At 40.3% G+C, this 27,597-nt stretch overlaps 4 protein-coding genes across 5 annotated transcripts in view; 2 read left to right on the forward strand and 2 right to left on the reverse strand.

The window, feature by feature from the left end:
* The first annotated feature begins 10,089 nt into the window (after positions 1-10,089).
* klf11b (Kruppel like factor 11b) lies at positions 10,090-13,820 on the forward strand. The gene is made up of 4 exons (XM_062440170.1): positions 10,090-10,250; positions 11,107-11,397; positions 11,877-12,828; positions 13,064-13,820. The coding sequence occupies exons 1-4, from the start codon at positions 10,212-10,214 to the stop codon at positions 13,363-13,365; spliced, it is 1,584 nt and encodes a 527-aa protein (XP_062296154.1). The 5' UTR covers positions 10,090-10,211; the 3' UTR covers positions 13,366-13,820.
* A 2,002-nt stretch (positions 13,821-15,822) lies between these two features.
* dnaaf2 (dynein axonemal assembly factor 2) lies at positions 15,823-17,747 on the forward strand. The gene is made up of 2 exons (XM_062440874.1): positions 15,823-17,286; positions 17,376-17,747. Exons 1-2 carry the CDS (start codon positions 15,823-15,825, stop codon positions 17,745-17,747), a joined length of 1,836 nt encoding a protein of 611 aa, XP_062296858.1.
* A 166-nt stretch (positions 17,748-17,913) lies between these two features.
* Positions 17,914-22,126, reverse strand: lrr1 (leucine rich repeat protein 1). The gene is made up of 5 exons (XM_062440442.1): positions 21,609-22,126; positions 20,613-20,711; positions 19,527-19,779; positions 18,864-19,338; positions 17,914-18,755 (listed from the first exon to the last, which is right to left on the reverse strand). Exons 1-5 carry the CDS (start codon positions 21,789-21,791, stop codon positions 18,500-18,502), a joined length of 1,266 nt encoding a protein of 421 aa, XP_062296426.1. The 5' UTR covers positions 21,792-22,126; the 3' UTR covers positions 17,914-18,499.
* Positions 22,127-25,278: 3,152 nt separating this feature from the next.
* The window catches only part of si:dkey-13p1.4 (transmembrane protein 151B), a 4,846-nt gene continuing 2,527 nt past the window's right edge, over positions 25,279-27,597 (reverse strand). The window contains exon 2 of one of the 2 annotated variants that reach the window (XM_062440718.1): positions 25,279-26,910. In XM_062440718.1, the coding sequence (XP_062296702.1) occupies positions 25,279-26,910 (1,632 nt within the window). The remainder of the gene's footprint in view (positions 26,911-27,597) is intronic. The other variant, XR_009927461.1, reaches the window with a different exon arrangement.

Consider the following 27,597-nt stretch of genomic DNA (forward strand, 5'->3'; position numbering starts at 1 on the left):
AAAGCCATAGCTCTTAATAAACCACAATGCTGATTAAAGATTAAGTTATACATTCTGATTAAATTTAAAACCTTTTTGTGCATAAGAATCAACAAGTGATGACCGGTTTGGTTTTTATGACACTTTAATTTTGTATTCAGTGAGTCGCGCCTCAAACATTAGTGCCTGATTTTGTAGGAAAAAAAAGTCTTAAAATGTGCAAAACATTTGTGGTGCTGCTATACCTCATGCTATGCAAGCAGCAGTGTTTCTCATATATTTGAATAGTATGAGGAGAAACGGCTTGTCTTTTACTTAAGCCATAGCACTGATTTTTACAATATGTAAAGTTGGGTATTTAGCGCACAAAATGAAGACAGCTAATTGTTGTTACTGGGGCCCCTTTGGTTCAGTGTATTAATACTAAACAACATGGCAGTATTTAGTGTGTAAAATTGTCTTCACCATCATACAGTTAGGATAGCAGTGTGTCAATGTTTGTTGTATTGTTTAGCGTTGAGGTTACATGTTTGTGAATGAAATGGCTTAAAAGATATTTTTTCCTTATAGATCAATTTAAATAATGGCCTCTTTGTAAGTATTAAATAGGAAGTAAAGATAATGATAGCAATGCTAAAACATAACTACCCTTCTCCTCAGTAGAGTAGTTTTCTTAATGTGGATGAAAAAGGTCAATGAATGCCCAGCACAGTCCAAACAGACTGTCTTGGAAGTGCAATATGATATTCAGGTTCAGACACATTCAGAGAAAAATGTCCTCTGTTGCCACAGCTACAGTGTATAATACACATTCACTGATAAACCAGATTTTTAAATGAAAATATTGTTGTATATATCCACTGAAAAAACATGCTAAAAGGATCTATATGATCCATCCTTTTGTATCTCAGTACTTATTGTGTATATATTTATTAAGAGAATGGATGTGGGTCATCGTTTTGTTTTGTTTTTCTACAATATATATCCAAATTTCTATTATTCCTAATAATATAATGTTTTTTTCTCCTTTTTATATGAAGTTATTCTACATGTCAAGGGACAAAAAGTTAACATATTTTTAATTGATGTTTTGTGTTCTTTTTTGTAAAGGTTTTGATGCACAAAGTGCCCAATAAAAGCTCTTTAACAGCTGTCCTGCTCGTCTCATGATTCTTGTTTTCCTGATGTTCCCCTATACTATTTTATTCCTTTTCAGACATACATTTTAAGAACTTTCCATCTTACACTAGCAGATATTAACTGTGCCTGTGCCAGTGTTCTCTGTGTCTGTCCACAGGAGCAGATGTCTGGGCATCAACCCTAACCCTGTGGCCAGGAAACAGGCATGACAGGGCAACCTGCTGCCGAGAAGCTGCACTGTCGGAAACCTGGCCATAAATTCCTACATGCACCTTTTGATACAAATTGCATTTCATTTTTTTCATGGTCCATAATTAGATTAGATACATTTTTTAAGGGATGTTCAACATTCATGGTGCCTGGAAGATTAATCCTAATCATTTTGATGAACAGTGACATTTCATTTAGCATCATCATTAGGTCAAGTTTTAACTTGTTAACTTATATAACCTTCCCATCAGCCTCAGACTTAGCTGTGCTAATTTTAACATGCTAACATGGTGAACATGATAAACATTATACTTGCGAAGTATCAGGATGTTAACAGTCATTGTGACTATATTAAGATAAGATCAGGACACTTAATGCTGCCACAACAGTAATAAACATTATACATAAATACCTACATAAAAAGTAGATGCTCAATAAAATGCTCAGGATGAATATTAGAAATTATAATAAATATCCTGATTCTGAAATAATCAAAATACAAGATAAAACACTCAAGAATCTCATTTTATATCTATAATACATGTAATCTGTTGCATGCACTAGTCCCAGAGAGTCCACCAGAGTTAAATAACCCATCAGGGTAAAATTTGGTCACCAGTGTGTTAAGATATTGTCGTAAACTTAACGGTGATAGGGTGATATACGGTTTTATAAGGTTACAATTTGACAGACATGATTGTGCTCCAGGTGTTCATCATAAGTGTCACCTGTTGGCCTCTCCAATGTATGTACAGGCAGGATCATAAAAGATGACACTTTCTAAAGGTTCAGGGGTTGAGGTACAGAAAGGCCTGAAGCCTCTTTTAGTTATAATTTAACCAAACAGCCATGCTAATGTTACCATGCTGCCCTGTTGCCCTTAAGTGCAAGACCATCTGTTCTCTCCATCTTTTACTGTCTCTTTTGTTCTGTCTCTCTCTGTCCGTCCCTTCTTCCAGTTAACGGTTCATTCCTCAGACGTCCTCATTTCAACCCACAGTTGGTGTCAAGATGCAGCTTCTGTCCTTGTACATGTCCAACTCAGACATTTGGTCTCTCTGCTTTTTCTTTCTGTCATAGTTTCCTATTAACAGTTTATTCAAATGCCACATTTAACAAACTGGAATTAAGCATAACGTGGATATTGGATGGATGTGTGACATTGCTGGCCAAACACGGAACCCTAACACATTTCTACGTTAAACTGCTGATCTCTGGAAATTTTCTGATGCCTGGAAAAACCTGCAAAATGCTGAAAGTTAAAATGTAAAGGCTTTCATGAAATGGTTAGTTGACTCACTGTTGTGTAATGTCACATACTGTAGATTTTTAGATTTGTATTAATTTACACGTATACAAATAATACAGATTATGTACATAAAAGCAACATAAAATGTGATGGAGAAGTGCAAAAAACCCTCAAGGGGGCTTATTCTAGGCACTCTCCAGTGCAAGGGTTAAATTAATCAAAGAAAAAAGAGAAAACTAAGATTATTAAAAGGAAGGTCAAAAGAGAGATTTAGGTTTCACAAGAGATACACACTGTTCGACAGATAGGAGGCCTGAGTTTAAAGTTGTTACAGGTGGAACAGTTATGAAATTGGTGACAGTAGGAATACAAGTCATGATTACGTTTAGCTGGTAGAGCACCACAAAACTGCAAATGCAGCTATATGACAATATCATGAAACATCAATTTCTGCTGAAGTTGAGTTGTCGGTACATTATGTGTTTCTTAAGTAAGGTATATTGCATCTTATCTGCAGCTTTGATTGTGTTGAATCATATCCAATATACATTGCTTTGCAGCCTGACGTGGTAATTCACTTGCTTTTGTTATATTCAGTCAAAACAGATGAGTCATATTTAATCTCTGCTGTCTACAGCTCGATGTCTCTGAGTTAACTGAGGTTAAATGCAGCAATAGTCTGGTTCCTGCTCTGCTCAAATTGCACAGTATTATGACAGTATAGTGCACTCGTGTACCTTTGGTTGACTAGACCACAAGTGACCTACTTTGAGGCTGTTCAAACTTCCCAAGTGCAGTTTCAGTTGGTTTCACACTTTGAGAAAACTAAACACATTCCTCCCTCTGCGTTGTAATCTTTCTCAGGTTACCGCTGATATACGTGCGGTTCTTTATCTGGTATCAGGCTGGAGTCCAGATAAACCTTTCACACATGCACTTTAAAGATAATATCACTTTCAAAGTTTGTATTAAACACCTAGCAAAAGTCTGGTTCCTTTTATAGATGTACAGAAGAAAAAAAAACCCAAATCAACAAGCTTTCGTTTCTCGTATTTCCTTATCTTCCTGTCTAACATACATCTTGTTTTTGGATTGTATTATAAAAGAAATACAGACATGAGTCAGTATGTTCTAAATGATTCATAACAAATTTTAGAGAACAACTCTTCAAAGGTAAAACTCCCTCCTGCTGTGAGATGACTCACCAGGACACTTGGTGACATAACAGGATGAAATGTATCTTTACGCCTCTTTATGCCTCTGAGATAAAGTCCGTACTGAAAATAGCACCTATTATTGCATCGTTGTCAATTTTCAACACACTGAAAATACTCTACTCTACCCACACAAATGTATATTCTTCTGAATTGTAGGTGTGTAGAAACTAATCCAAAAAACGGCATATGTGACAATGTGATTTTTTGCAGATTCAAAATGGGCTTCAGCATTTGCTCAATTTGCTACTGTAGGCCTCTGAATATGGAGGTGATGTTGAATGTTTTCCTTAGATATTGCAGAAGAGCATACTTCTTTCATAAAGCACTGTATGGCGAGCTGCTACACAAGACTAACATTTCCCCGAGGCAGACAACCAGACCAAATATTACTGAAAGTGAATTATTTAATAAAATCACAGATTTCTGAGCCTTCAGCATCATCATTAGGCACTGACTCAAGCTCCAACTGTCTCCAGGGTACCTCGTCCAGGGAGCCCCCAAACCTGCCTCCCGTTCCTTATGTTGCCAGGACAACAGACAGCAAGATAGGAGCTTGAGTCAGTGTCTCATAGCAACAGATTGGCTTTAGAATCCATTTCTGACCAATCAGGAGGCAGGTGCTTGTAGAGGAATCCCTGTTGACTCCCGGAGAGGGGGCGGGGCAACATGTTGTGTGGTACACAAAGCATTCAGTGCTGAGTTTGATGGCTCACACAAAAGGTAATCTGTGGTTTGTTTTTCTGGACGTCTTTACTGCCTCTAACACACACAAAAATAGTACAAAACAGCCATCTGTTACTGTATGAGAACCAAAAAAAATGCTTTCTAACATGAGTACACACAAACAAATCTCCCAATGATTATGAATTCTATGTAATGTATAACATGCCACACTCAAAAACAAAAAGAAATAAATGCCAATAACTGGATATCACTTCACAAAAACTATGGAATAGTGCTCTGAATACTAAGATTTAAAGTTGACATTGTCCTCTTTTGTATAGCTTCTGAGATCTTTACATAAACTATTTAAGTACTGATGAAATATTCAAATGACCTTCTCATAAACATGTAACTTGTTTATTGTGTTTCAGTGTAGTTTGACAGATATCATGCCAAAGATTGTCGGTGTTTAATCTGAATCTCTCAACCCTACTGTATTAAAGGGTCCCTAACACCCACTAAGATATAAGAGTATTACACCACCCAGTCTCTCAATATAGCTTTTGAAGCACATTCCAGATCTTTGTTGTTGTTTTACTTCAAAGCTTCATGACTGAAATGTGCAACTAAAAGTCCAATATTTACAACCTTAGCTCAGAACTTTCCTGAATAGGACTGATTTGTGGTATGCACATGTGATGTGATGTGATCATAAAATGTATTATTATTGAGTTTTTGAGGTAAATATCGATACATGTTTGGCTTCTCTTGAAGCTGTATAAATATAGTTAACCCTACTGTAATCCTGCTGTGATTTCAAAACTGAAATGAATAAAACAACCAAAAAAGGCAACAAAACAAAGGATGGAAAAGAAGGAAGGCAGGGCAGTTCATTTACAGGTTTTCCATTCTCTCTAGTTGCTGTGTCCTTTCACCCAGATGTCAGTTTCCAATGGTGGTGGTGGGGAGAATCCATTGAATGACTGTTACAACTAAGCTCGCAAAGCATTCTGGGTATCTGTGTCACATTGGCATCCTCTGATACAAACATCATCACCAAACGCTGTGATACAAAAGTATGTAATAAACAAAACATGTTGAGGAAGTCATTCAGATCCCTGCGTCATTACATTAACAGCAACAATAATCTGTAAAGTCCATTTAGGTTCTGCATTCCATCAAAACAAAAAATGTAAACTAGTTGACAAGAGCAGTGGGGAGATTTCACAACACCAAAGTATTCCTCTCTTTGTTACATGCATTTGTTTCATCTTTCACTTTTGCTGTCCTCGAAATACATGAACTGATACATCTGGTTATGACTGGTATGGTAACAGCTATCAGTAAAGCTCACAATACTTCAGTGCAGGTAATATACTAAATATAATTCTGGTAGAGTTAATCTTAATATAACATAATAAAAGGAAGCCTTCAGCCTCTGCAGAGATGTGTATTTGTAGTCTCTATCAACTATTAGTGCAAGTTTAGGAGAACTAAATATGTGTGTGCTCTTATATCTGTAAAACTGTTAATGAATGAACAACTCAGGGCCTCATGCTGCTCACTATGGCAATGTATGAATTAATACTGCAGCAAAACAAGATTTAAATATAAATTATGTATCGAATATGGTGAAACTGGTTCTGAAAGTATAACTAACATAATCAAATTTTACATTTTTAGTGGGACTACTTCATGTGGATGCCTGCGGCTGCCTGTCAGAGCTCAGGGGCTGTTAGTGAAATATAGCCCCTGGCTGGTATATTTAACCCTGTTCCCCCCTTTCTGAGTCCGCTCTTGGAGTTCCTGACTTGGGGGGAGTTGGCTGGACAGGGGAGGTTGTGCATGTGGAGGCCCAGATAGGGCCAGTGTAACCTTTCCTCCAGATTCCCTAACTAAGTTGAGGCGGACTGCCCCACTTATATCACAAACAGGCTGCTGTACTTAGGCCCGGGCTGCCTGTCATGCCTGTGCGCTAACTCGTTTTCCTTGTAGCTCCTCCCTCTTCCCCTCTCTTCTAGCAAACTGCTGGAACCAACGCTGCGCCGCCACACCTCCAAGACCTCATTGCTCCCTGAGGTCATGCTTATGTGAGTCATACCGAGGTGCAGGTCTTCGTTAGCAGCCAGGCGCTGCCAGTACCGGGCCCACACACCTGCTACACTCCCTTCTGCTGCATGCACAAACAAATAGTAATTCAAGAGTGACATTTAGTAAAGCATGGCCATATAAGGCTTGTTTATCTATTGGCAGGAAGGCCAGAAACAATATGAACCAATATGGCTGATGCACATGAATCTGATGACATGAACGTGCCTACTATTGTTTTTAAACAAAGCATCTAGGCTGTATTTAAAAGTTAACCCTTCCAAAAGCATCTAATTGCCGCCCTTTTCATATCATGCCTTCGTTGGGACTCGTGACACATATCCCTTTGTCCAAGTGCAGACGGTTGGTGATATAACATCATATGTAGGTCAAAACTAATTTGAGTTCTCTGACGTGTATATTGAAATGCTCTCACAGAAATGGTCAGACAATTGCAAAAGGAAAGGTAACTCTCTATATATGAATATTCACATGAAGTTTTAATTATATTTTCAGGAGAACAGAGGACATACTTCTTTGCTCTGCACCCAGGTTATCAGTCTGTCTGCAGACTTGAACATCTATGGGACAGGTCATTCATTTTTCCTCAAATATGCAATAATAACAATATAAATCAAAAATGTAATATAGTCCATATGGATATAAATGTGCACTGAGGTCTGACTGACCCACCCCTGAATTCCTTAAAAAGAAACTACACACACACACACACACACACACACACACACACACACACACACACACACACACACACACACACACACACACAAATGTCAGGATCATGACCAAAATTGGTGTATTTCTCAATGACATTGTTGCAACATTAATTCCCTAATGTACAGTTTAATGATGATGAAGATGTCTGCTGTGAAACTGCAACAAAATGTTGTTAAAATGCTTTTGAAGGAATGATGATAAATTACTGATAAGGTTATGATGATAATAACGTGTATCAAACTAATCATTTTAGTCACTTTGCAGCTTAATTACTTTGTGTTTATGTTATGAGACGTTGCAGTGACGACATTAACATCATTGTTTATCTGCTTTTTCTATGAGAAAGCTGTTTAACTAGTTCGTAAAAAACAAGACAGAAACCCGCGCTTCATCTGGCACTTGTGTTGCATTCACGTATTGTGGGAAAGGTGATACATCTGATTTTCCTGCAGGTCTCTTTACTTTCACTAACACAATGGAGCATAGCTTTAAACTCTAATCATTGATCAGTTAGAGAAAATAATACGTCCATATCTGTTAGCATCCCCAGAATTAATTGATAATAAGGCACAATAATAAAGTTCACTACAACTTTCAGTTGAAGTATTTTAAAGTGTGACCTGAAACTTTCAAAAGAATCTTACAATGACTGCAAAATACTTTCACTTTCAAAATTAGTAAATTAATACAACACTCACCACATCACATATTACACATATAATACAACACATTAGTAATAAATAAATTGCATTTGAATTGTAATATTCAAAAATATAACATGATCAATTTGTGACCATATTTGTCGATCCAAAAAACCTCAGAACCTCAAAATGAAACTATCTCAGGAGATTAATTTGCACAGCAGAAACTCTGCAAAAAAAGTCTGTCTTAAATCTTCACAGCAATAATGTGCATCTCCTGACAGTGTAAAGGAAAATATATTTGAGTTTGGGTTTTTTTGTGTTATCTACTAAGTTATCTTATGTTTATATACATTCATCTTCATTAGAATGTTTTCAAGCAAATAATTATGTGTATGTCATGCCTTTTGATTTTGGATTTCTTGTGCACTATTTATAGTGGTGGAATGTAACAAAAATATATTTACTTAAGTACTCTTCTCAATTACAATTTTAGGGTGCTTCAGACATATTGTACTTTTTACTTAACTATATTTATGTGACAACTGTACTTTGATTCTGATATTAAAAAACACATGAATAGTTTATAATATGAAATCATACATTATTTGTGAACTACCTAACACCATATAAAGTATTTGCTTCACCTCTACCAGCTACACCATGACAATGCCATACTTACACATGACTGTGTAAGTAACAGTAATAATAATACAATATAATATACAGTCATACTGGGAGGGACCATTCTGCAGAATATGTTCTTAAAAAAATTTTTTTTAAGTCCATCATATTTTCCAGTACTTTTGTATTCATAGTACATTTTTGAATGCAGGATTTTTTACTCTTCATGGCACATTTTTACATTGTGAAATAGTTACTTACATTTACTTACTATTTACACATCTTTACAGCTCAAAACCTGTTAGATGTTATACATGTATAACATATAATAAAGTGTGATGCAATAATAATAATAATAATAATAATAATAATAATAATAATAATAATAATAATTATTATTATTATTATACTAATATATTTAATTTGTGCCATACTTCATTCGTAGTGGTTCTCAAAGTGCCACAGCAGATAATTAGGAAGTAATCTTTGATGTTCTAATTATTGTTGAGGTTCAGCAGGGTTGGGAAGGTTACTTTGGAAATGTAATAGGTTACAGATTACTAGTTACCCTATATAGTTAACTATTTCAATGACTTAATAAAAGTAATGTCACTTATTACATTTGATTATTTTTGATTACTTTTCTAATTTGCTAACAAATGTTTTCAACTATTAGGGTAAATATACCCATTAAGCCCACCAAAATATAAGTTCAGGTGTTTTTCATTGATACTGACATAATTTATGAGGGAGGTAATTTCTTATAAAGCAAAATTGAACTCTCATTTGAAAAAAGAAAAAAGAAAAAGAAAAAGTCTGGCATGGTAATTGGTACTGTGACACAATTTAAACCCATGTCATGATTTATTTATAATGATTTACAAAATATAAAAAATATTATTTTCAAAGGATTAAAAACAGCAATATGTATGTATGTTGGAAATGTAAAATAATCTAAGATACAATAAAGAAAATCCTCAGGACTCTTATTTTTACATATGCAAATTAAAATAATAAAATCACATTTACAATTTACATTTTTTTTTAATTTAAAACAATACAGTAGATAATATTTGGTTTGTTGTTTCCAGTAGAAAACTATACTATACACTCAACATATATTCATGTTATTTATAATGTCTTTAACTTTCAATAATTGTAAGCGCTTACATAATGTTTCATTGTGTCGTTGGGTCGCTTTCAGCAGGTTGTTCCCACAGTCCGTGAACGCCTCATAGACTGGATCGACCTTTTGCCTACTTTAGCGGACGACAGTTCAGTGAGTTTATGTGACACTGCTGACTCCCACGGCCCCGCCCACCAACGGCCACGCACCCTATTTCCTCCAACCGCCCTGCGAGCACGCACTGTTCACGCGTCTTCTGCCCTCCGAATGGCTGAAGCTCCGCACACACTTGATTGTGATTGGCTGAGTGTTGCCACCCGCCGGTGCGTGTTGTGAGTTTTGTTTTTCTTTTTTTTTTCTCTCTCTCTCTCTCTCCTCCTCCCGATGTTTTACACACACAGCTGAGAGAAAAGGGAGCCAGTCAGTGAAAAAAACGACCACTGGACAAGGCAGCAGCACTGGCAACCGCCGTCTCTTTGTTCTGTACTGGCTTTGACAACAACAAAAAAAGTGATATTTAAACATTTTGTTCCTCCATGCCATCGCGAAGATATATAGAGATGGACTCACACAGGGTAAGACACATTTTAAAATACTTGGTACTTAATTTTTATTTCAGTTTAGCGCAGTCTGATTATGTGTTTTCCCTTCACTCCGCTACTGTCCAAGTTGTTTACTCACTGATTTTATATTTTCAGTTTGTCAGCCAGCTAAATTCCACATAACCTTATGTCAAATTATAACTATTACTTTTATTTTTGTCATTGCCCCGGTGGTGCAAAATAAATTATATTAAAATGACAATGTAAACACAGATTTGAAAGCACACTTATTTACATTTGTCATTATATTAGTAATACTTTTTTGGTGATAATTTAATATTTAAATGCAATTAAAATATATACGTAACCTTGTTTTTGTTTTTTTGTTGTTTTTTGGTCAAACTGTTTCATCTATGAATCAGTCAGTTTCTGGAGTATGCTTTGTTTAGTGAGGAGAAAAAAAAGTTTGAAATACTAGTAAAAATAAAAGTTGTAATGCACTGTATAAGCCTACTTCCTGATGCAAACCGCTTTATGGGGATTTCACATGGCTCATCTCGAGAGCACGTCACAGTTTGGTCTATATTTGGCAATGGGAGGTGTCCTGGCACTCAGTCAATGCTGTGCTGGGGTGTAGTCACCAACACCCCCCCCCCTTCTCCTCTATTGGCAGCATCTTGCAGTTTGGCCCGGGAAGTTTAGATACAGGAATAGTGACTGAGCAAATGATACCTATTAGAATAGATAGCTTTTCTTTTGTTGGTGTGTGTGTGTGTCATGATCAAATCTGAATTACGGCTCGCAGCGTGTCATGCAGCTGAAATTATCCTATGATGTGGCAGAGCTGAAGCAAGTCCTTGTCTCATTTTTATGTCATTTCTCCTTGTAGACGGAGTACATGGATCGTTTTGGGTCCCACGCAAAGAGGAGGCGGCATGACAGCGAACAGTCTGTCTCCAGTGGAACCAGCAACTGTTCCTCCGCTCTGGAGTACACGGACCTGGAGGCGGCCGAAGCATTGGTGTGTATGAGCTCATGGGGTCAGGGCCACTTCCTCGCCAGCAACAGGCCGAGCCCCTGCAAGCCCAGACCCCTCACCCCGGCTTCGGACTCTTGTGACTCCCTCTTGCCGCCAGAACTCCCAGAACCCCCAAAGGACTTTGTGTCCCTCTCTTCCTTGGTAAGAGACAGTGTCAATAATATTTATTTTAGACAGATTTCTGCCTCTTGCGTTTAATTATTTGAGCCATGAGGAGGCACTGAAATCACAGAGAGAGAAAAAAAAGGGATGTTTGATGAGTAAACACATTCTAGTCAAGGTCTGGATTGAACCCCTCTGCCTTTTGATGTGAATATCTAAAGATAACAGTCGTTTATGACAAGGGGAGGCTGGGACAGGTGAAAAGCCTTGATACAGTAAGGCGGTTTGACCTTCAGACTGAGTTCCTCCTCTCAGATGCAGGGTCATAAAAATCTCAGTTTATGGCTCAGAGTGATCATTATTCTTCTGTACCTGCTTGCCACCTGGGATACTTATCTCAGCAAACAGCAGCCCCTGTAAAATTAGACAAGAACATCCATTACTTGTGTTGATTTTGCTATTATGATGGAATAGGGTACACTGTTTTATTTTTTGTTATCTCTCCCTTCTCTTTCTAGTGTATGACCCCCCCTCACAGCCCCAGTTTTGTTGAGACTTCAACATCCAACTCTTCGCTACAGTCAACCTCCGGCCTGGCTGTGTCCTCACAACGCTGTGGGCTCCATCACCCCGGCCTGGCACCCATCGCTGAAAAGACCACCTCCCTGCCCCCTCCGTCACAGCCATGCCGAGCCATGGCGACGAGCGTCATCCGCCACACCGCAGACAGCACCCCCTGCCAACACCACATTCCAATGGCCCCTAATCCACAGAAAACTAGAGATACTGTCATGGCTGCAGCAGTATGCCAGCAGCAACAACACATTACAAAGACTGAGCAGATAACCACACTTCCATCTCCTGCTCCTCTCACACCCACATTGTCCACGTCAAAGACAGAGCAGCAGGTCAGTCCCTCAAAACCCTGTTTGGACAGTGTCCCCACGCCCGCTCCTGTCTACACCCAACTGTTACACAGCCCACCCACTCCCCCTGCTCCTGCAACCATGTCCCCGCCTCCAGTCACCAGCCCTCAAATAATCTGCCAGATGTTCCCTGTCAGCAGCCAATCGGGTATAATCTCAGCTTTCATCCCCAGTGCATCCAGTACTGGCATTCGGACCGCCAACACTCCCATCCTTCCCCAGCCCGCCTCAGCTAACACCGCCTCTGTCCAGCAGCCCCTAATTATGGGCTCAGCAATGCCCCAGGGCACAGTGATGCTGGTTCTCCCTCAGACCTCTATGTCTCAGCCCTCTCACTGCCCTCAGACTGTCATGACCCTGGGCAACACTAAGCTGCTACCTCTGGCTCCAGCCCCTGTGTATGTGCCAGCGGGGCCCAGCGGCAGTGCCACAGCCACAAAGATGGACTTTTCCCGCAGGAGAAACTACGTCTGCAACTTCCCAGGCTGTAGGAAGACGTACTTCAAGAGCTCACACCTCAAGGCTCATCTTCGGACACACACAGGTGAGTGTTCACAGAGAAGTGTTTGTGCTCTCATGAGGATGTGGAAATAAATATGACTCCCACAGATGAGTGTTGCATCCTGTTTGTAAAGCATTCTTTCCTTGGCCTTGTTATTCCTAATGGGAAGAGAGTGAGATCATTGTTATATCCCAGACAAGGCAACGTATCGTGTGAGGTTTTTATGACTGCATCGTGACTCACTCACTGACTCCTTGTTTTTTTTTCATTCCTTTAGGTGAGAAACCTTTTAGCTGCAGCTGGGACGGCTGTGATAAGAGGTTCGCCCGCTCCGACGAGCTCTCCCGTCACCGGCGTACACACACCGGTGAGAAGAAATTTGTGTGCCCCGTGTGCGACCGGCGTTTCATGCGCAGCGATCACCTCACCAAACACGCCCGGCGCCACATGACCACAAAGAAAATTCCCTCTTGGCAGGCTGATGTTCGGAGCCTGAACAAAATGGCTGCTGGCAAAACACCATACTCAAAACCTGGCCTTGCCACAATAAGCATGCTGGTACCTGCAGGCTCTAAGTAGACAATGAACACTGCCATCCTACCCACTCCCAAGATACCACAGGGACACTAGGAGCAGCCCAGCACACCAGGCTGCTGCTATTTTACTCACGGGAATAAAAGAAAAACATGCACTGGACTCTTTTTTTTCTCCTCTCTACTGCTCATGTGTAGATTATTTTTGTTTACTTTTACATAATTGATAATATGTATGCACTCTTGCCAAAGCCTTTTTATGAAGTTTGTCTTATACATTTCATTTTCTTCACCCTTCCTACATCTTTTTTCTTTGTCGTGTTAATTTCTGATATATATGTCTATGTGAATGTCTTGTATGTTGTACTATGAGATGCATTTATGTCATATTTGGGAAAATGTAAACATGAAAAAATTATGTAAATATGAATATGAATCATCAATATTATGATTATACCTTGATTATATCTACCTGTCTAACTTTTCATATTATTTAATACATATTTGTAATTAAAAAATTTAAAAAAAGATGAAATGAGTCCTTTTTTGTTTGTACATTCTGTACATTTTTTTATCTTTCCAATATCTAATTCCAGCAAAAACAAGGTGTAGGATGTGGATATAGTCAGCAATCTTTCCTGGTTGTCTTACGCAGAAATGCAGTGAGTAGTGCCTTCCCACATCCTGCGTGCGTCACTCTGTGACTCCCCCCCCACCACCGCCCTCTTATGGTCAGCTGAAACTCCCTCGTGTTCTTCCAAATGTGCTGACTAGCCTGTGGGTAGCTTCCTGCTTGCAGAATGAATTTTTTGGTGTTATAAAAGCTCTCTTGGTGAGACCATCTGGGGACACTGTGTCCTGTTCATTAGCTCAGAGCAAGAATGCTTGATGAGTCAGAGCAGACGCAACAGACAGATTTGTTTGCCCCTGTATTCTGAGTTCATTAACAAGATCATTTGAGCCCATTCAGCTCTGTCACATGGTAACGAGGAGGAGGACAGGGATCTGTGATTCATGCATAATAGAGAACACCAGTGGGTTTTAACTCATTCAAAGATCTGATCTGCCTGGTATATTTGAGAAAACACCTGTTACTGTGGTTAGCAGTTGTAAATAAAAAGGAGAAAGATTGTTCATTAAATCTTGCCTTTCCCCTAGAAGTAGCAGGTAGGATGAGGACTAAATTCAACTAGAGAAATGGAAAGATTCATTATCAGATGCACAGTAACACAACAGATGGCAACATTGAAGGCAGTGAAATTTGGCTTGTTTGAGCTGTAGTTCCTATTAGTTTTTTTTTTTTTTTAAATGAGCAAGAAGAGGAACATAAGAGAACGACGAATTAAAGTATAAACTCATTTAGAGTGGGGTCCAAAAGTCTGATACCACTTCACCAAATGAACGGGAAAGTGGGCTCAAGCTTACGTAAGTGGGTTACGTAAGCTTGAGCCCACTGTACATTGGTGCACAGGTGCGTTATTGCACATCTATATAATAGTAAATTGTATTTATATAGGAAACAATAATCTATTTAGATGCCGACTGTCTTTTTCTGATGCTTTTATCTTTTCATATTTACACACATACATCAGCAGTGGTCCCACACATAGTAAGATACCCGCCACCAATCAAACAGTAAGAAATATGAACTGTTGGGGGTGCGACCAATCACCTCTCTCCCCTGCATACCCGCCCCTTTGCCTTACTGACCGACATACTCGCTGGCCCGGTGCCACCGGAGCTGTGGTCAACAGCGACACCTGCTGGTGGAGAAATGTCACTGCGCTGGTGATAATAAAAACAAAGAAGAAGATATTTTGACATTTAAAGTGTAAAAAAGTAAGGGGAAAATAATGCTGACATGCACTTCACTTGCTCATTGAATTATAATCTGAGCAACAATTGAAACATTGTTTTCTGTATGTGAGGCAAACTGCTCAAAGTTTGACCAAAATGCCACACACAATGCCAATTGTTTGTGGTTGTTGATTAGCTGAGGTACCATAATTAAGGGAGCAACAGGGTTATTAATGAGTTATTAATGTCAAAAGACCTATTGTACTTTTTCAAAGTCCATTACATGACCCATAACAGATCACATTAAATTGTTATTGTAATGTAAATTAAATGTTCAAATGTACATGTACTTTCTATCATTCTTGCTTTTATCGTAATGTATTGTTAAAAATGAATGTATTAATGAAACCGGATAAACTGTGAAAGAAACATTGTTCTCAGGGAAGTGTTTCTTTGTTGCACCGGTGACTCTCGTGTTGCTATGGTTACATCAACACAACTGCGAACGTTGGTTTGCTGCAGTTTGGAATCAGTGGTCGACCAACAGGAGCTGAAACACACGATTAAGAACATAAAACAAAACTAAAACTGTATTTTTTTGGACATTTAGTAAGTTAGTTTGTGACAATTCATGTGGTTTAATTAAAGTCCGCAGCTGAATCATTTTTGGGGTATTTAGTTCAGGAAAATTAACGAGAACGTCATCATGGAGGTAGGAGAAAGCCTGAAAGAACTTAACATGACAGCGGACGAAATCAGCAGATTCACTAAGGCCTTTAAAGACGAGAAATTCAGGGAAATGCTGCACGACTACGCACAAGAAATATCAGACCCTGCGAATAAGAAGAAGTATGAAGAAGAGATCACACTTCTGGAGCAGGAGAGAGGAAACAACATCGAGTTTATCCACCCGGAACCATTCAGGGCTCTCAAGACGAGTTTGAACGGCAAGCAGAAGTGCTACATCAACATCTGCGCTAATGAAAAGGTGGGTAAACCCGAATGTAAGTGGGGGGTGTCTGAGGATGGACGCCGAGGGCAGTGCTGGTCCCTGCCTCACAGTCTGCACCCCGGGAGACAAGACACAGACCCAAAGGGAAACAAAATCATGATTTATGATGTTATTTTCCACCCTGACACCATTCACATAGCAAGGAGAAACACCAGATTCATGGATATGTTGGACAACACAGCCATTCAGGGGATCCAGGATGCTTTCAAGGTGACTCTGGACAAAAGCAATGTGAGAGAGATGAGCACCAAATATAAAGGCACACCTCAGGCTTGTGTCATTCGAAAACCCGTACCTGGATATAAAGCCAGAGTACCCTCCGAGCAGCCTGACCCTCTTGCCTTCCCATACCCAGATGAAAAAAAAAGACCTACCACATCCCTTAAAACAAAAAACAGCAAACCTATCCAGCCTCAAACAGCCAAAGGACCCACCACGCCAAACTATACAGTGAAATACAGATCACTCATCGATCTGCAGGACTTCAGATGTTCCAGAGGCTCAGCAAAGAGTCCCAGGCCCAAAGCGATTGTGGTCACCATCGACTTGCCGCTTCTGAAGTCGGTAAGAGACGCCAACCTTGAAGTAAAAGAGAAAAGCCTGCTGCTGGAGTCCAAGAAGCCTGCATACAGACTGGAGCTGCCCTTAGCCTACCCTGTGGACGAGGATAAAGGAGAGGCACAGTTCAACAGACAGAGAGGACAGCTGACTGTCACACTGCCCGTTCTTCCTTCTAAGGAGGTGTTTGATTTCACCGTAGGGACAGCTCAGGCTGTTAGTGAGGATGAGGAGGAGGAGAAGGAAGATACATTAAAGGGGGAGGAGAGGGAAGGCAACAAATGTGAGGAGGAGGAGGAAGGAAAAGTGGAAGAGAGGGGCTTGAAGCAACAGAAGAGGGAAGTGGAGAAAAGTAAAGAAGAGGACAATAAATCTGAGGTGGAAGAGGAGAAGCAGCAAAATAGGGAAGCTGAGAAAAGTGATGAGATTCATGAAAGCAGAGTGGAGGAGGAGGAGGAGGACAAATTGAAAGAGCAGAAAAGTGATGCTGAAGAAGCTGTGAAACCAAACCAGCAGGATGAGCTAGATGATGAAAGAGAGTTACATAACAAATTGAAGGAAGAAGAAAAGACAAGAGAGACTATAGATGAATACCTGAAGGTGAGTGATTTTGTTAAATCCTGACAATCGAGTTGAAGAGTCTGTGCTCAAACTAAACTTCTGTTAACCGTTTTTTTCTTCTGTGTTAGGTGGAAACCATTACAACACCTCCAAACTACACACACAGTGAGGAATCCCACACTGCTGTTGTTGTTTCCGAGCGGGCAGAGTCCAGCGAAGCGCCTGCAGTGGATAAAGCAAACAAGTCAAGACTAGGAGGCAACAGGGTCGTACACTTCTCTGAGGAGCCCAGTCAGATCTCGGACAACGGCTCAGAGGAGGTAGATGAAGATGACCTGCCGACAGAGCACAACATCCAAAACCCAGAGCCTGATAAAAAGCAGCCGCCGCCTGTCTTATTGAGGGAAATTGATCAAGATGGAAATGAGACGGTCGTCAGCGATCACTCCACATCGGCTGGGTTCATCTTCCAAAACTCCCTCCTGTATGAACTGGACTGAGCAAATTTTAAAAGTCATATCAGTCAAAAATATCTACAATGTCTCATCTTAAAATGTGACTCTTACGAAAATGTATTTATTTCAACGTCCCAGAATAAACTACTTAGAACAAGACAATGAATATTTCTATTTTATTGAAGTTTCCACATATATATCATACATTTTTTTCTAGCATATAAAAAATTGTGGGTCATTAGCACAGTAAAAACAAACTCCCTTCAATCAATGCTCATGGACCCAGAGGCACTGTGTTCAGGCATTAAAAAAAAACTCAAGATGCGTCTAATTTCTTTATTCCCTTGCCCAGGAGAAGTAGGTCAGTAGGGGAGGCAGGAAGAGCAGAAAAAGACGTGTGAGACTTACCGGCAGCACAGGCAAACCGTCACTGTGTCAGTGTAGCTGTCTGCTATTATTACATAAAGTCAGTGCCACTCTGTTACAAAAGTACGCTTGACTCCCCAATTTGTGAAACGTTGGAAGTGAATTGTAAGTCAGATGTAAGTGTAAAACTGCTGCTTTAAGTGCTTTAAAAAACAAAGCTTAAAAAGAGTCAATACTGTCTTCATTTTGAAGGCATTGCCACCAAACATTGTACTACTTGTGCTAGTTGCTACTGCAGTTACTCTCGTCTCCTCAGATACCCTTTTACAGTATCTCACACAACTTACAAAAACTGTTGCAATATCACAGCAATTCCCAGCTGTCGGTGTCTTTAATGTCAAATGGAGAAAAAAGAAAAGTTGTTTCCTCCCTCATCTTATTCCTCTCTGGAGCGAGTTGTCCAAGAATTCAGAGTAGCAGGAGAGGGAGCAGAAGTGCTGCTGCACCGGAGCGTCAGTGCCCCCCATGTTGTCCACCAGGACCACCGTGTGAGACACCTGGTGCAGGTTCATGCTCACTGCCGTCTTGATGTAAAAACTGATGCACACACGGCCACAGTCGCAGGTCTTGGCTACTTCAAGGTCCCGACACAAGTGGGCGGGGATGAGGTGAGGTCCGTACGGTATTCTGTAAATCAGAAAAAAAACATAGTAAGATGAGAATGAGGCAAACTTATGAACCACAGTGTGGCTAAAAAATAAAAAGTATGACATACAGAAGATGTTGAACTCTAACCTGAGGTTTGCCACAGCTCTGGAAGCTAGCTCTTGAAGCGGAAGGGGGAATGTGAGCTGCATTGTGTGGTCCAGAGGGTTGGACTGGATAAACGGGTTTCCAAACAAGTCCAGGTTCTCCAAACTCAGCTTGCGAAAGTCACCGGGCAGCACAGCCAGCTGGTTATGCGCTGCTGAGAGGAACCTCAGCTTGGAGAGGCGGCCGATGTGGAACGGCAGACAAACCAGCTCGTTGTCGTCCAGTTTGAGGTTCACCAGTTCTCTGAGCTGGCAGAACTGAGCGGGAAGGGACTGCAGTCGATTCTGGCTCAGGTCTAGAACCTGGAGGGTCCGCTGCAGGGTGGAGAGACAGAGGGCTTGGCTGAAGGCTTCCAGGTGGTTGTTGTGGAGGATGAGCTCAGACAGGCAGCCGAGGTCGCCGATGGTGGCGGGGAGTTTCTTGATGTGGTTGTTACTGAGGTCAAGCTTACGAAGAGCTGAAAAATCAAAAGAAACAAGAGCCTAACTGTGAGGAGTACTCTTTTAGTCCCTTCTATGTGGATCCTAAGTGACTTTCTTAAACTTTAAAACAGAATATAAATCAAGCTCAACCAAAGTCTAAAAATATTTAGCAATGAATGCATTTACTCTAGAGGCTAAAACATCATTTTGGCTTTTAGTCTACCTTTGAGGGACAGCATTCGCATGTCCACACGAGACAGTTTGCAGTAGGAGACCTGCAGCTGCTCCAGAGAGTACGGGAAGTTGGAGGTCAGTGGGTAGTCCTTCTTGGAAACGATTGTGAGTTTCTTCTTGGGTTGTTCTACGTCTCTGGCGCGGACAGGAGTGAGTGTGGAGAGGGGGAGGCTGCTTGTGTCACTTCCTCTGTCGGCCAAACGAGCGGCCGAGAGGAAGTTCTTCAAGCTATTTGCATCAGCCTATAGATAAATAAATAAATATATAATTAAATATAATTATGTATTATATTATTATCTATAAACACAGTAGATCAATACAAAGAGACAGCCACCTTACAGCGCCTTCTGAGGCGGTTCTTCTGTGTGACTAGATTCCTTGAATAATCTGACCTAAATTCACTGGCCTAAAATATCTTGACACACTTGCCTTGAAAGAACATGATTAACTTCATGCTGTAGAGAATAAAAGTGAATGTGTGATTCAGGATGGAAACTACTGGGGCTAGACCCAATATCATGAATATAATACAGTGTAGTCCAAAATCATACATCTGTTCATTTAAATGTATGGTCATTACACATTCAAGGCCGAGCAGGTCAGCAGGACTATCAGTTGTCACAGTTTCAGTCAGTTTGTGGGTGTGAGAGTGTGTTTACGTAAATGTGACAGGTTGAACGGTGTCAGAATCTGGGTAAAAGGTCTCCACCGCTACAAAACAGCCAGGAGGGCTCAGCAGCCGCTGGAAACAATGCGGCTGCTCTGGCGTCTGTCCAAGCATTGCCTGCAGTCAAAACACACGTAGGTGTGTCTGTCCAGTTGATTAATGAGTGAGTGGACAGTTTGACTCTGGTCTCTGAGTTTTGTGTTGTTTTCTCTTCACCTGCTAAAGACCATTGTAATACTTAGTACAGCTTGCGCAAGATTATTTGTGAATCATCTGGTATGACACTTACAGAGAAAGGAGAATGAAGCTGCTTTATGATAAACCTAAAAAAAACAAAACCACAGTGCTTGCATACAAACATCCTTCATATTCAGACGGTCATTATGCCTTGCTGGCTGGGTGTCATACCTTGCTCAAACAAATGTCAACAGCAGGTTCCTTTAATCTCACGGTGGCCTTGCCTTCCTCCACAAACCACGTGAAGAACTTCTCTATGTTGTCTTTTAGCTGCAACAGAGAGTTGGCACATGTCAGTAGAGGAAAAATCCATTTCATAATATTACAGGGTACATTGTCATTCAACTAGGAGTGATTCACTCTTTCAGCAAGTTTGAACAGGAACAGTGAAGAAATTCCTTGTTGTTTATGTCTGGTTTTCAAAGGCATGATCTTCTAAAATCAGAAGTACCAGCTGAAGTCAGCATTAGAGCCCATTAAAGCAACACTTCTAAGGTTTCCAAACTGGGTCTATCTGGGAAAGATGATTATGAATAATTAAAAAAAAGTAGATTAAAGTCACTGAGCTCATTGAAGTAAAAAAACAGTCAATAAAAGTTGGTACAATGTTTTGAAAGGTTTTGCTAATGCTGGTTTTATACTGTCCATTCAACAAAAACAACAACAAAACTGTACCAGAAGATTTGGGTGTTTTACTGATGAATCATCTCTCTTGGGTCAAATATGGAAAGTTTTCACGACTTCAGTTCTTAAATCATGTAACAATTATTACAATATATATGTATATTACAGGCCTTATATATTACAATATAAGGCTTGTCTTGCCAAAAACTCATGCTGGGATAGTCTTCAGTCTCCTTACCACTCAGAAGAAGCAGATCCTAAAAATTACAAAAGTTTACAGACATGATAGCAGTAAAAGTAAAAGGACAGTCGGATTAACACAGTGATGCGCCTGCATAGTTTGTGATCTATATTTCACACTATTATTAAAATGGAGCTATTGTTGTTGTTGTTGTTGTTTTACATTTAGGACCTTCTCCTCTTGTATCTGTGTATCATGGGTAGTTTGTGATGAGGTGATCTGTTTTTTCAGACATCAACTAGACTCTGAACTAAATCTGGAAGAAGAAGAAAAGCACAAGAATGAATCCCAACCATACAGACCTTGTACTTTGAGCCCGATCTGTCTTTGGCCGTGCAGATCATCATGTATATGCTGCTTCGTTGACTCGTCTTGTCCAAATGCTTCCCGATGGAAAGCACCGCTCTCGCCCCTTTCCCTCGACTCTTCATCCCAAACGTGGGCAGCATCCGACTAACAACCTCGACATCACACTGTAGCTTCATCTCAATTTCTTCTTATTAAAAAAAAAAGAAGAGTGAAGAAGTCCCGGCTCCGCGCCCAGTCAGAGTGAGTTGAAGGGTTTTAAAGGCATGCTAGAGGAAACTTCCGCGGGGTAAAGCTGGTTAAGTTGCTACAGACACATCCGTGCTCGTCCTGGATGTCAACAGCAGCTGGAGGTGCGTCTGAGCGGCCGTCCAACACACCAAAACACGGTCCACAGCTAAGATATGCCGGGGCGTTAGCGGGCAGCCTCGGTTTGCTTGACAGTACCGTCATAGATTTTAAGGATCCTGGAGAGTTTTCAGGCTGACAGCTGGATCAGTTAGCCACCGTTAGCACGAACCCCGCGCGTGGGAAGTGACGTCATGTGGCGCCCTGTTAACCGAGCGCGGGCACGTTAGGTAAAAGAGGGAGAGAAACAACTACTGTGGTGAAAGAGTGATTTCATTAAAGTCTGTCTGAAAACAGCTGTCGGGTGTCCATATGAATCATTCATCCTGTTCATCCTGTTCATACATACTTCAGATGTGTTTTCATTGTAAGAGATACACAGTCACTTTGTTATACAGAATATAGAAAATTAACACCCTTTTTTAATGCAACAAATGTAGTTAGCAAACGCACACATAGTACACTTCACTGAGATTTTAGTCATTTTAAATATAGCTAAAAGTATCAAATGTAGCCTACATAAAATGCTGCCTATACAGCCAAACTAAACCAAAAAAAGTATGTAGGCTATAAACTACATTTGAAACTACACTTTATTGTTTGTTATTTTGGCAAATAATTGTATATATACAGAATATAGAAAAAACACACTTTTTTTCTGATTCAACAAAAGTGGTTATCAAATACACAAACTGTAAACTTCACTGAGAATTTAATAATTATGAATACAGCTAAAAAACATCAAATAGCCAAAAATTCTGCTTATTTAGCCTAACTTTTTTTTTTTTTAAGTGTGTAATTTGTAATTTTTATTTTTTTTAGACAGAGACAGTGCACAATAAAACATGAACCTTGTATAAAACAAGGAGTGATGCATTGCACAAGGTATTAGCAGAATTGCTATTTTCTGCCCGTGGTCTCTGGGCAGGTAGGTGGTACAATAAATGAAATCAATGACAGAAATCCAATGTAAATGGACCAAAACACCAGTTCATGATATTCTTCAAACATGGTCATCCCCATATCCAACCCCGCCTAATCACAATAATTCAAAACTTTTATAAATATGTGCAAAGTACAAATGTAGTGTAATAAAATGTATTTGGTTAAATGCTGCACATCTCAAATCCTGAGCTCATGAGCTCAAATATTGAATCACATTCAGTTTTTATTTTGGTAATTGTCAAACCTCTGTTTGCAAGAATGAACTTCAATGGGTTTCATAGATGATTTAGTAAACATTTAAATTTGATGAATAGTCGAGAATATCCACTTAGAAATATAAAAACACATGAATAGAAATTTCCTGGGTAAGCCATGAGAATCCATAAACATAAACACAGCCTAGTCTTTGGAAATTGTGGCATCTAGTTGACAGAAGAGAGAAAGGCCTCCTCCAAAAGTATTGTTTTATTACAATATACACTACTTTACTATATTGCTTTATTATATTATACTGGGCTATTGTATTATATTATGTGGAAAGTAGAGTTACTGAAGTGCTGCATTTGTAGTTTTCAAGTATTCTTACTTAAAAAGTTTTACTCCACTACATTAGAGAGAAAATATCACACTTTTGCTTCACCACATTTATTCAGCAGCTGTAGTAACTTTGCAGATTTAGATTTCAGGTAAAACATTATACATCCTTATCATTTAAACAACTCAGTATGAGTAATAAATCAATAATTATAATCCAATAATGTAAGTAATAATGACATTCATAAAGGGACAATGCTGCATTGTGAGTACTTTTGTTACTTTAAGTATATTTGGCAGGTGATACTTATGAAGGCAGGGCTTTTTTTGTGGTATCAGTTTGAAGTAAAGGATCAAAGTGATTTCTCCTCCCCTGATCATTATTTTCTTTCTCTCTGCCCATTGTGGTTTTCACTCCATCACATAGTGTAAATCATACAGATGTCACACTAAAACATAAATCTTCTATAATGGGGTTCACAGACTGAAATATTAGCCATTAAGTTTGAAATAAAGGTTCATGACCTGATATTTGAAATACAGTTGCAATTAGTTTTGATGTTACATATGCCTTGTGTACAAATGTCAGATATGTTCATATGTATTGTGAGATCTTTCATGACGGGCATAATACCGTACATAATATATAATCTCAGATTGAGTGAACTGTATGAACTGTATGCAAAACACTTAATTAATTATTGTTTTTATTATCATAAAAATTAACAGGTTGTATTGTTGTAGTCTTATTCTTTCCTCCAGCATATCCCTCTCTTTTGCTCCATTGCTCTTTCCTGCACTTTGTCCAGAGGTGGTACATCAGTTAAAATGACATGCTGAATTTAAACCTTTGTGTGCAAAATGCTTTACTACAATGGAAAAGGTGTTAGTTGAAATTATTGGATGTCATTGCAGTAATTTCTGAATATATCCTCAATGGTTTTTTCCTTGTACTTATATACTTGAAGACAGTAGAATAAGCAGTGAGTTGTGAGTTTGAGAGTGTCTGACATCGTCACCTCAGATAAACTCGATAATAGGAAAAATCTAACTCTGATCTCTCTTCTCCATCTCTTTTTTTCCACTTATTTTCAACATCTGGCATGTACACTTTTAGACACATACACTTTATTACTCCTCATACTGTTTTGATGCATTTCCACACTGAAAACATGCTCATCAGTCAGATAAAGTAGGGAAACTGATTCATAAATTCATTGATATGAAACGATCGGTATGAAGTAATCCTTCAGAACAACCTTTATTGCTTACAGTTTCACATTCATTTCAGCATATCTCCCATCAATAAATACTTTATAGCGTTCAATACAATTCACTCTTTGGCTTCACCTTGCTGTCTATTAATTAACTTAAAGATAAAAAACCTTTGGTAATAACATGCAACTCTTCTTTTCTTTGTAGTATGCTTACATATGTCTTTGATAGGGCTGTACATACCAACTTTCAGGAAGTGCTCCTAGACACACATATAACACATTTAAGGTCAGTGTGAGAACTGCTTAAGTTTAGTTTGTAGTTATTAAAAAAAAAAAAAAAAGGGTGGGAAATGCAGATCGTGCAGTTGTGTGTATCAGTGGCAGGTGTGAACTATCTAGCTAGATTTGACAGTTATTGTAGTTACACACACTGTTTGTCCCGCACCTGCAGCTGTAATGTGGACATGTGCAAGACGTTTTGACCTTTTGGTGACTGATCAAAAATATAAAGTATGCATTTAAGTTGCTTTTACTTCATATTTACAGAAGTGTTTCCTGAAAGAGCACAGTTCCCCATCATCTCTCATCTATCTTAAATCACCAATCAGTCTCTCTTTGTCCTTCACAGAGCCGTCTCTACACAAGACGACCCTCTCCGTATGTAATAATGCCGCACTTCCCTCCCCTCCTCGCTCCCACAGCCCTCAGACCGATGCACAATGAGGACTGGGAAGAACCGGGCGTCCCTGTAAGTGGGCGGACTGTCACTGAGTGCCAACTGGCTGGAGTCTGAGCAACAGCACTGCTCGTCCACGCAGCAGGGCTCCGTCAGGTTGCTGCTACGGCTCCTGCACAGAGCCACAGTTCGATGGGAGCCGTATATGCGGCAGAGCGAGAAACGAGATGTGTCCGAGGAGAGGTGGGAGTGGAACAGCGCTCCCCGGCAGGAGAAGATGGAGGAGCAGCTGGAGCTGGTTATTGTCCTCCTCCTGCCCAGTCCGTCCCCTCGTCCGCTCTGCACGCTGCATTGCTCGCAGTCGTCCTGGCTCTGCAGGGCCCCATAACTCTGGGTCATCTGGCTGCTGTCCAATAGAAAGCAGTTGGAGGATGTGGTGTATTCAGTGTCATGTAAAGAGTTTGAGTCTGCTGTGCTCATGTTTATCAGCATGGCCTCGGAGTAGCTGGGAATCACCTGGCGGTTGCAGCGTATGTGCCACTCCATTTCAGTGCTGTCCAGTGTGTCGACTCTTGGAATAACGCAGCTGGTATTATTCCCCACAGACCTGTCTTCATCGAGAGGAGAGGGGCTGCTGTGGCTGTACTCCAACCCAAACAGTTTCTCTATGCGGTAGTGCACATATGCAGTACGGTACTCTATCAGCACTCTCAGAGGCCAGGACAGCATGAGAAGAGCTGCCAGCCAGAAGGCGACCTGGGAAGTGTACCAGGGCATCCTGTCTGGGTGTACATATGCTATCAGGTTTTCTCTGAAGTCCATGTTCTTCAGCTGCATCCCTTCCCTGGCCTCCATGTAATCGTCCAAACCCTCGATTTCAGAGAAGAACCTGGCTCGTTGGTTGAGGTAATCATTCTCTGGTCCGGCCTCAGTGAAGCTGAAACACTTGGTAAAGCGCAGGCGAGTTGCCGGATGCCCCTCCAATCCTCTGAGGTCACGAGAAACATCTTTCATGCCACAGTGGCTGTAGTCAAACTCGCCCTCGGCCACATGCGTGTTGACCCTCTCGTGGTACACCTGTGTGGTGGTGTAGGCGTCCCCGTTACGGTACCGGGTGACTTGCCGTGTGCGCCGAACAAAATGGTAGCTGATGGCCTTCCACCATATGCACGGCTGGGCCTGGCGCATCCGCAGCACACGCTCATACACGCTGTCCACGTCTGCTTTGCACTGCAGGTCGCTTCGAGCTCGGCAGTGCCAGCACTCCACCATGTACAACACGTAGAGCATGAGCAGGAAGGCCAGGGGGATGTAGATGTAGCCGTCAGAGCAGGGGCTGTCGTGGTAGATCATTGAGTGTCCTCCAACTCCCATCCCAGAGGCTCCCCGGAGGGAGGAGGTGAAAGAGGCCGTGAAGGAGGAGGTGAGGGCAGAGTTGAACCTGATCTTGGTGACCCGGGTCAGCTGACACCAGGCCACCGCACCCAGGCAGCTGTACATGAGCAGGGAGAGCAGTAGGCAGCGCCAATGGGACTCACGGCAGACACAAGCACCCAGGGACTGCTTCACTGGACGCTGCTGCAGAGAAAGAGAGAGAGAGAGAGATAGGAAAGAAATACAGAGAGAGAGGGAGTAATGAGGAATAGGCACTTAGAGCAATGAGCCCATGAAACATGGCGGTGATATCATGACTTGCAGCAGAAATGCAAATGAACGTGGCTGCACTATAAATTGCAAAGCTTTTCTCGTGCCTAAGCACAAAATAAAACAAACTAAAGACAGCTCTGTAGGATTCAATTAAACCATGTAGTGTCCCTGAGAGGCTGTGTGTCAACGCAGCTGACCAACAAAATATTTTACTGAGGTGTTTTCACACATCTATCTCTGAAATGAATGTAATTTACATTGCACAAGGGTAAATGTACTTGTCACATTAATATCACAGAGTGTACGTGTCGACAGAATCTCAATGTCATTAGATACTAAAATCTATAATTATAAATGTCCAAATGATAGAGCTTATATTGCAGTTATCTTTGATATACTGTAACACTGTAACTAGCCACTGCAGGCTAAAACTTGACACTGCTGATTAATGAATGAATTAATCAAATCAAATAATACATTTTTTTCAACAATCATGATAATCAATTAAACAAATTAACAGTTTAAGTATTTTGTCAGAAAAAAATAACAAACGTTTTCTGATTAAGCTTCTAAAGTGTGAGGATTTACTGCTTTTTCTACTATATTGATATACTATTA

The sequence above is a fragment of the Scomber scombrus genome, chromosome 19 (genome assembly GCF_963691925.1).
Source record: "Scomber scombrus chromosome 19, fScoSco1.1, whole genome shotgun sequence".
Lineage (NCBI taxonomy): Eukaryota > Metazoa > Chordata > Actinopteri > Scombriformes > Scombridae > Scomber > Scomber scombrus.

Coding starts and splice junctions, on each gene's coding strand:
- klf11b (XM_062440170.1), top strand. CDS start 10,212: ATGCCATCGCGAAGATATATAGAGATGGACTCACACAGG. Junction 10,251..11,106: donor TAGAGATGGACTCACACAGG/GTAAGACACATT, acceptor TTCTCCTTGTAG/ACGGAGTACATGGATCGTTT. Junction 12,829..13,063: donor TCATCTTCGGACACACACAG/GTGAGTGTTCAC, acceptor TCATTCCTTTAG/GTGAGAAACCTTTTAGCTGC.
- dnaaf2 (XM_062440874.1), top strand. CDS start 15,823: ATGGAGGTAGGAGAAAGCCTGAAAGAACTTAACATGACAGCGGACGAA. Junction 17,287..17,375: donor CTATAGATGAATACCTGAAG/GTGAGTGATTTT, acceptor CTTCTGTGTTAG/GTGGAAACCATTACAACACC.
- lrr1 (XM_062440442.1), bottom strand. CDS start 21,791: ATGAAGCTACAGTGTGATGTCGAGGTTGTTAGTCGGATGCTGCCCACG. Junction 19,780..20,612: donor TTGACATTTGTTTGAGCAAG/GTATGACACCCA, acceptor ATTTATCTATAG/GCTGATGCAAATAGCTTGAA. Junction 18,756..18,863: donor AGAGCTGTGGCAAACCTCAG/GTTAGAGTTCAA, acceptor TCTGATTTACAG/AATACCGTACGGACCTCACC.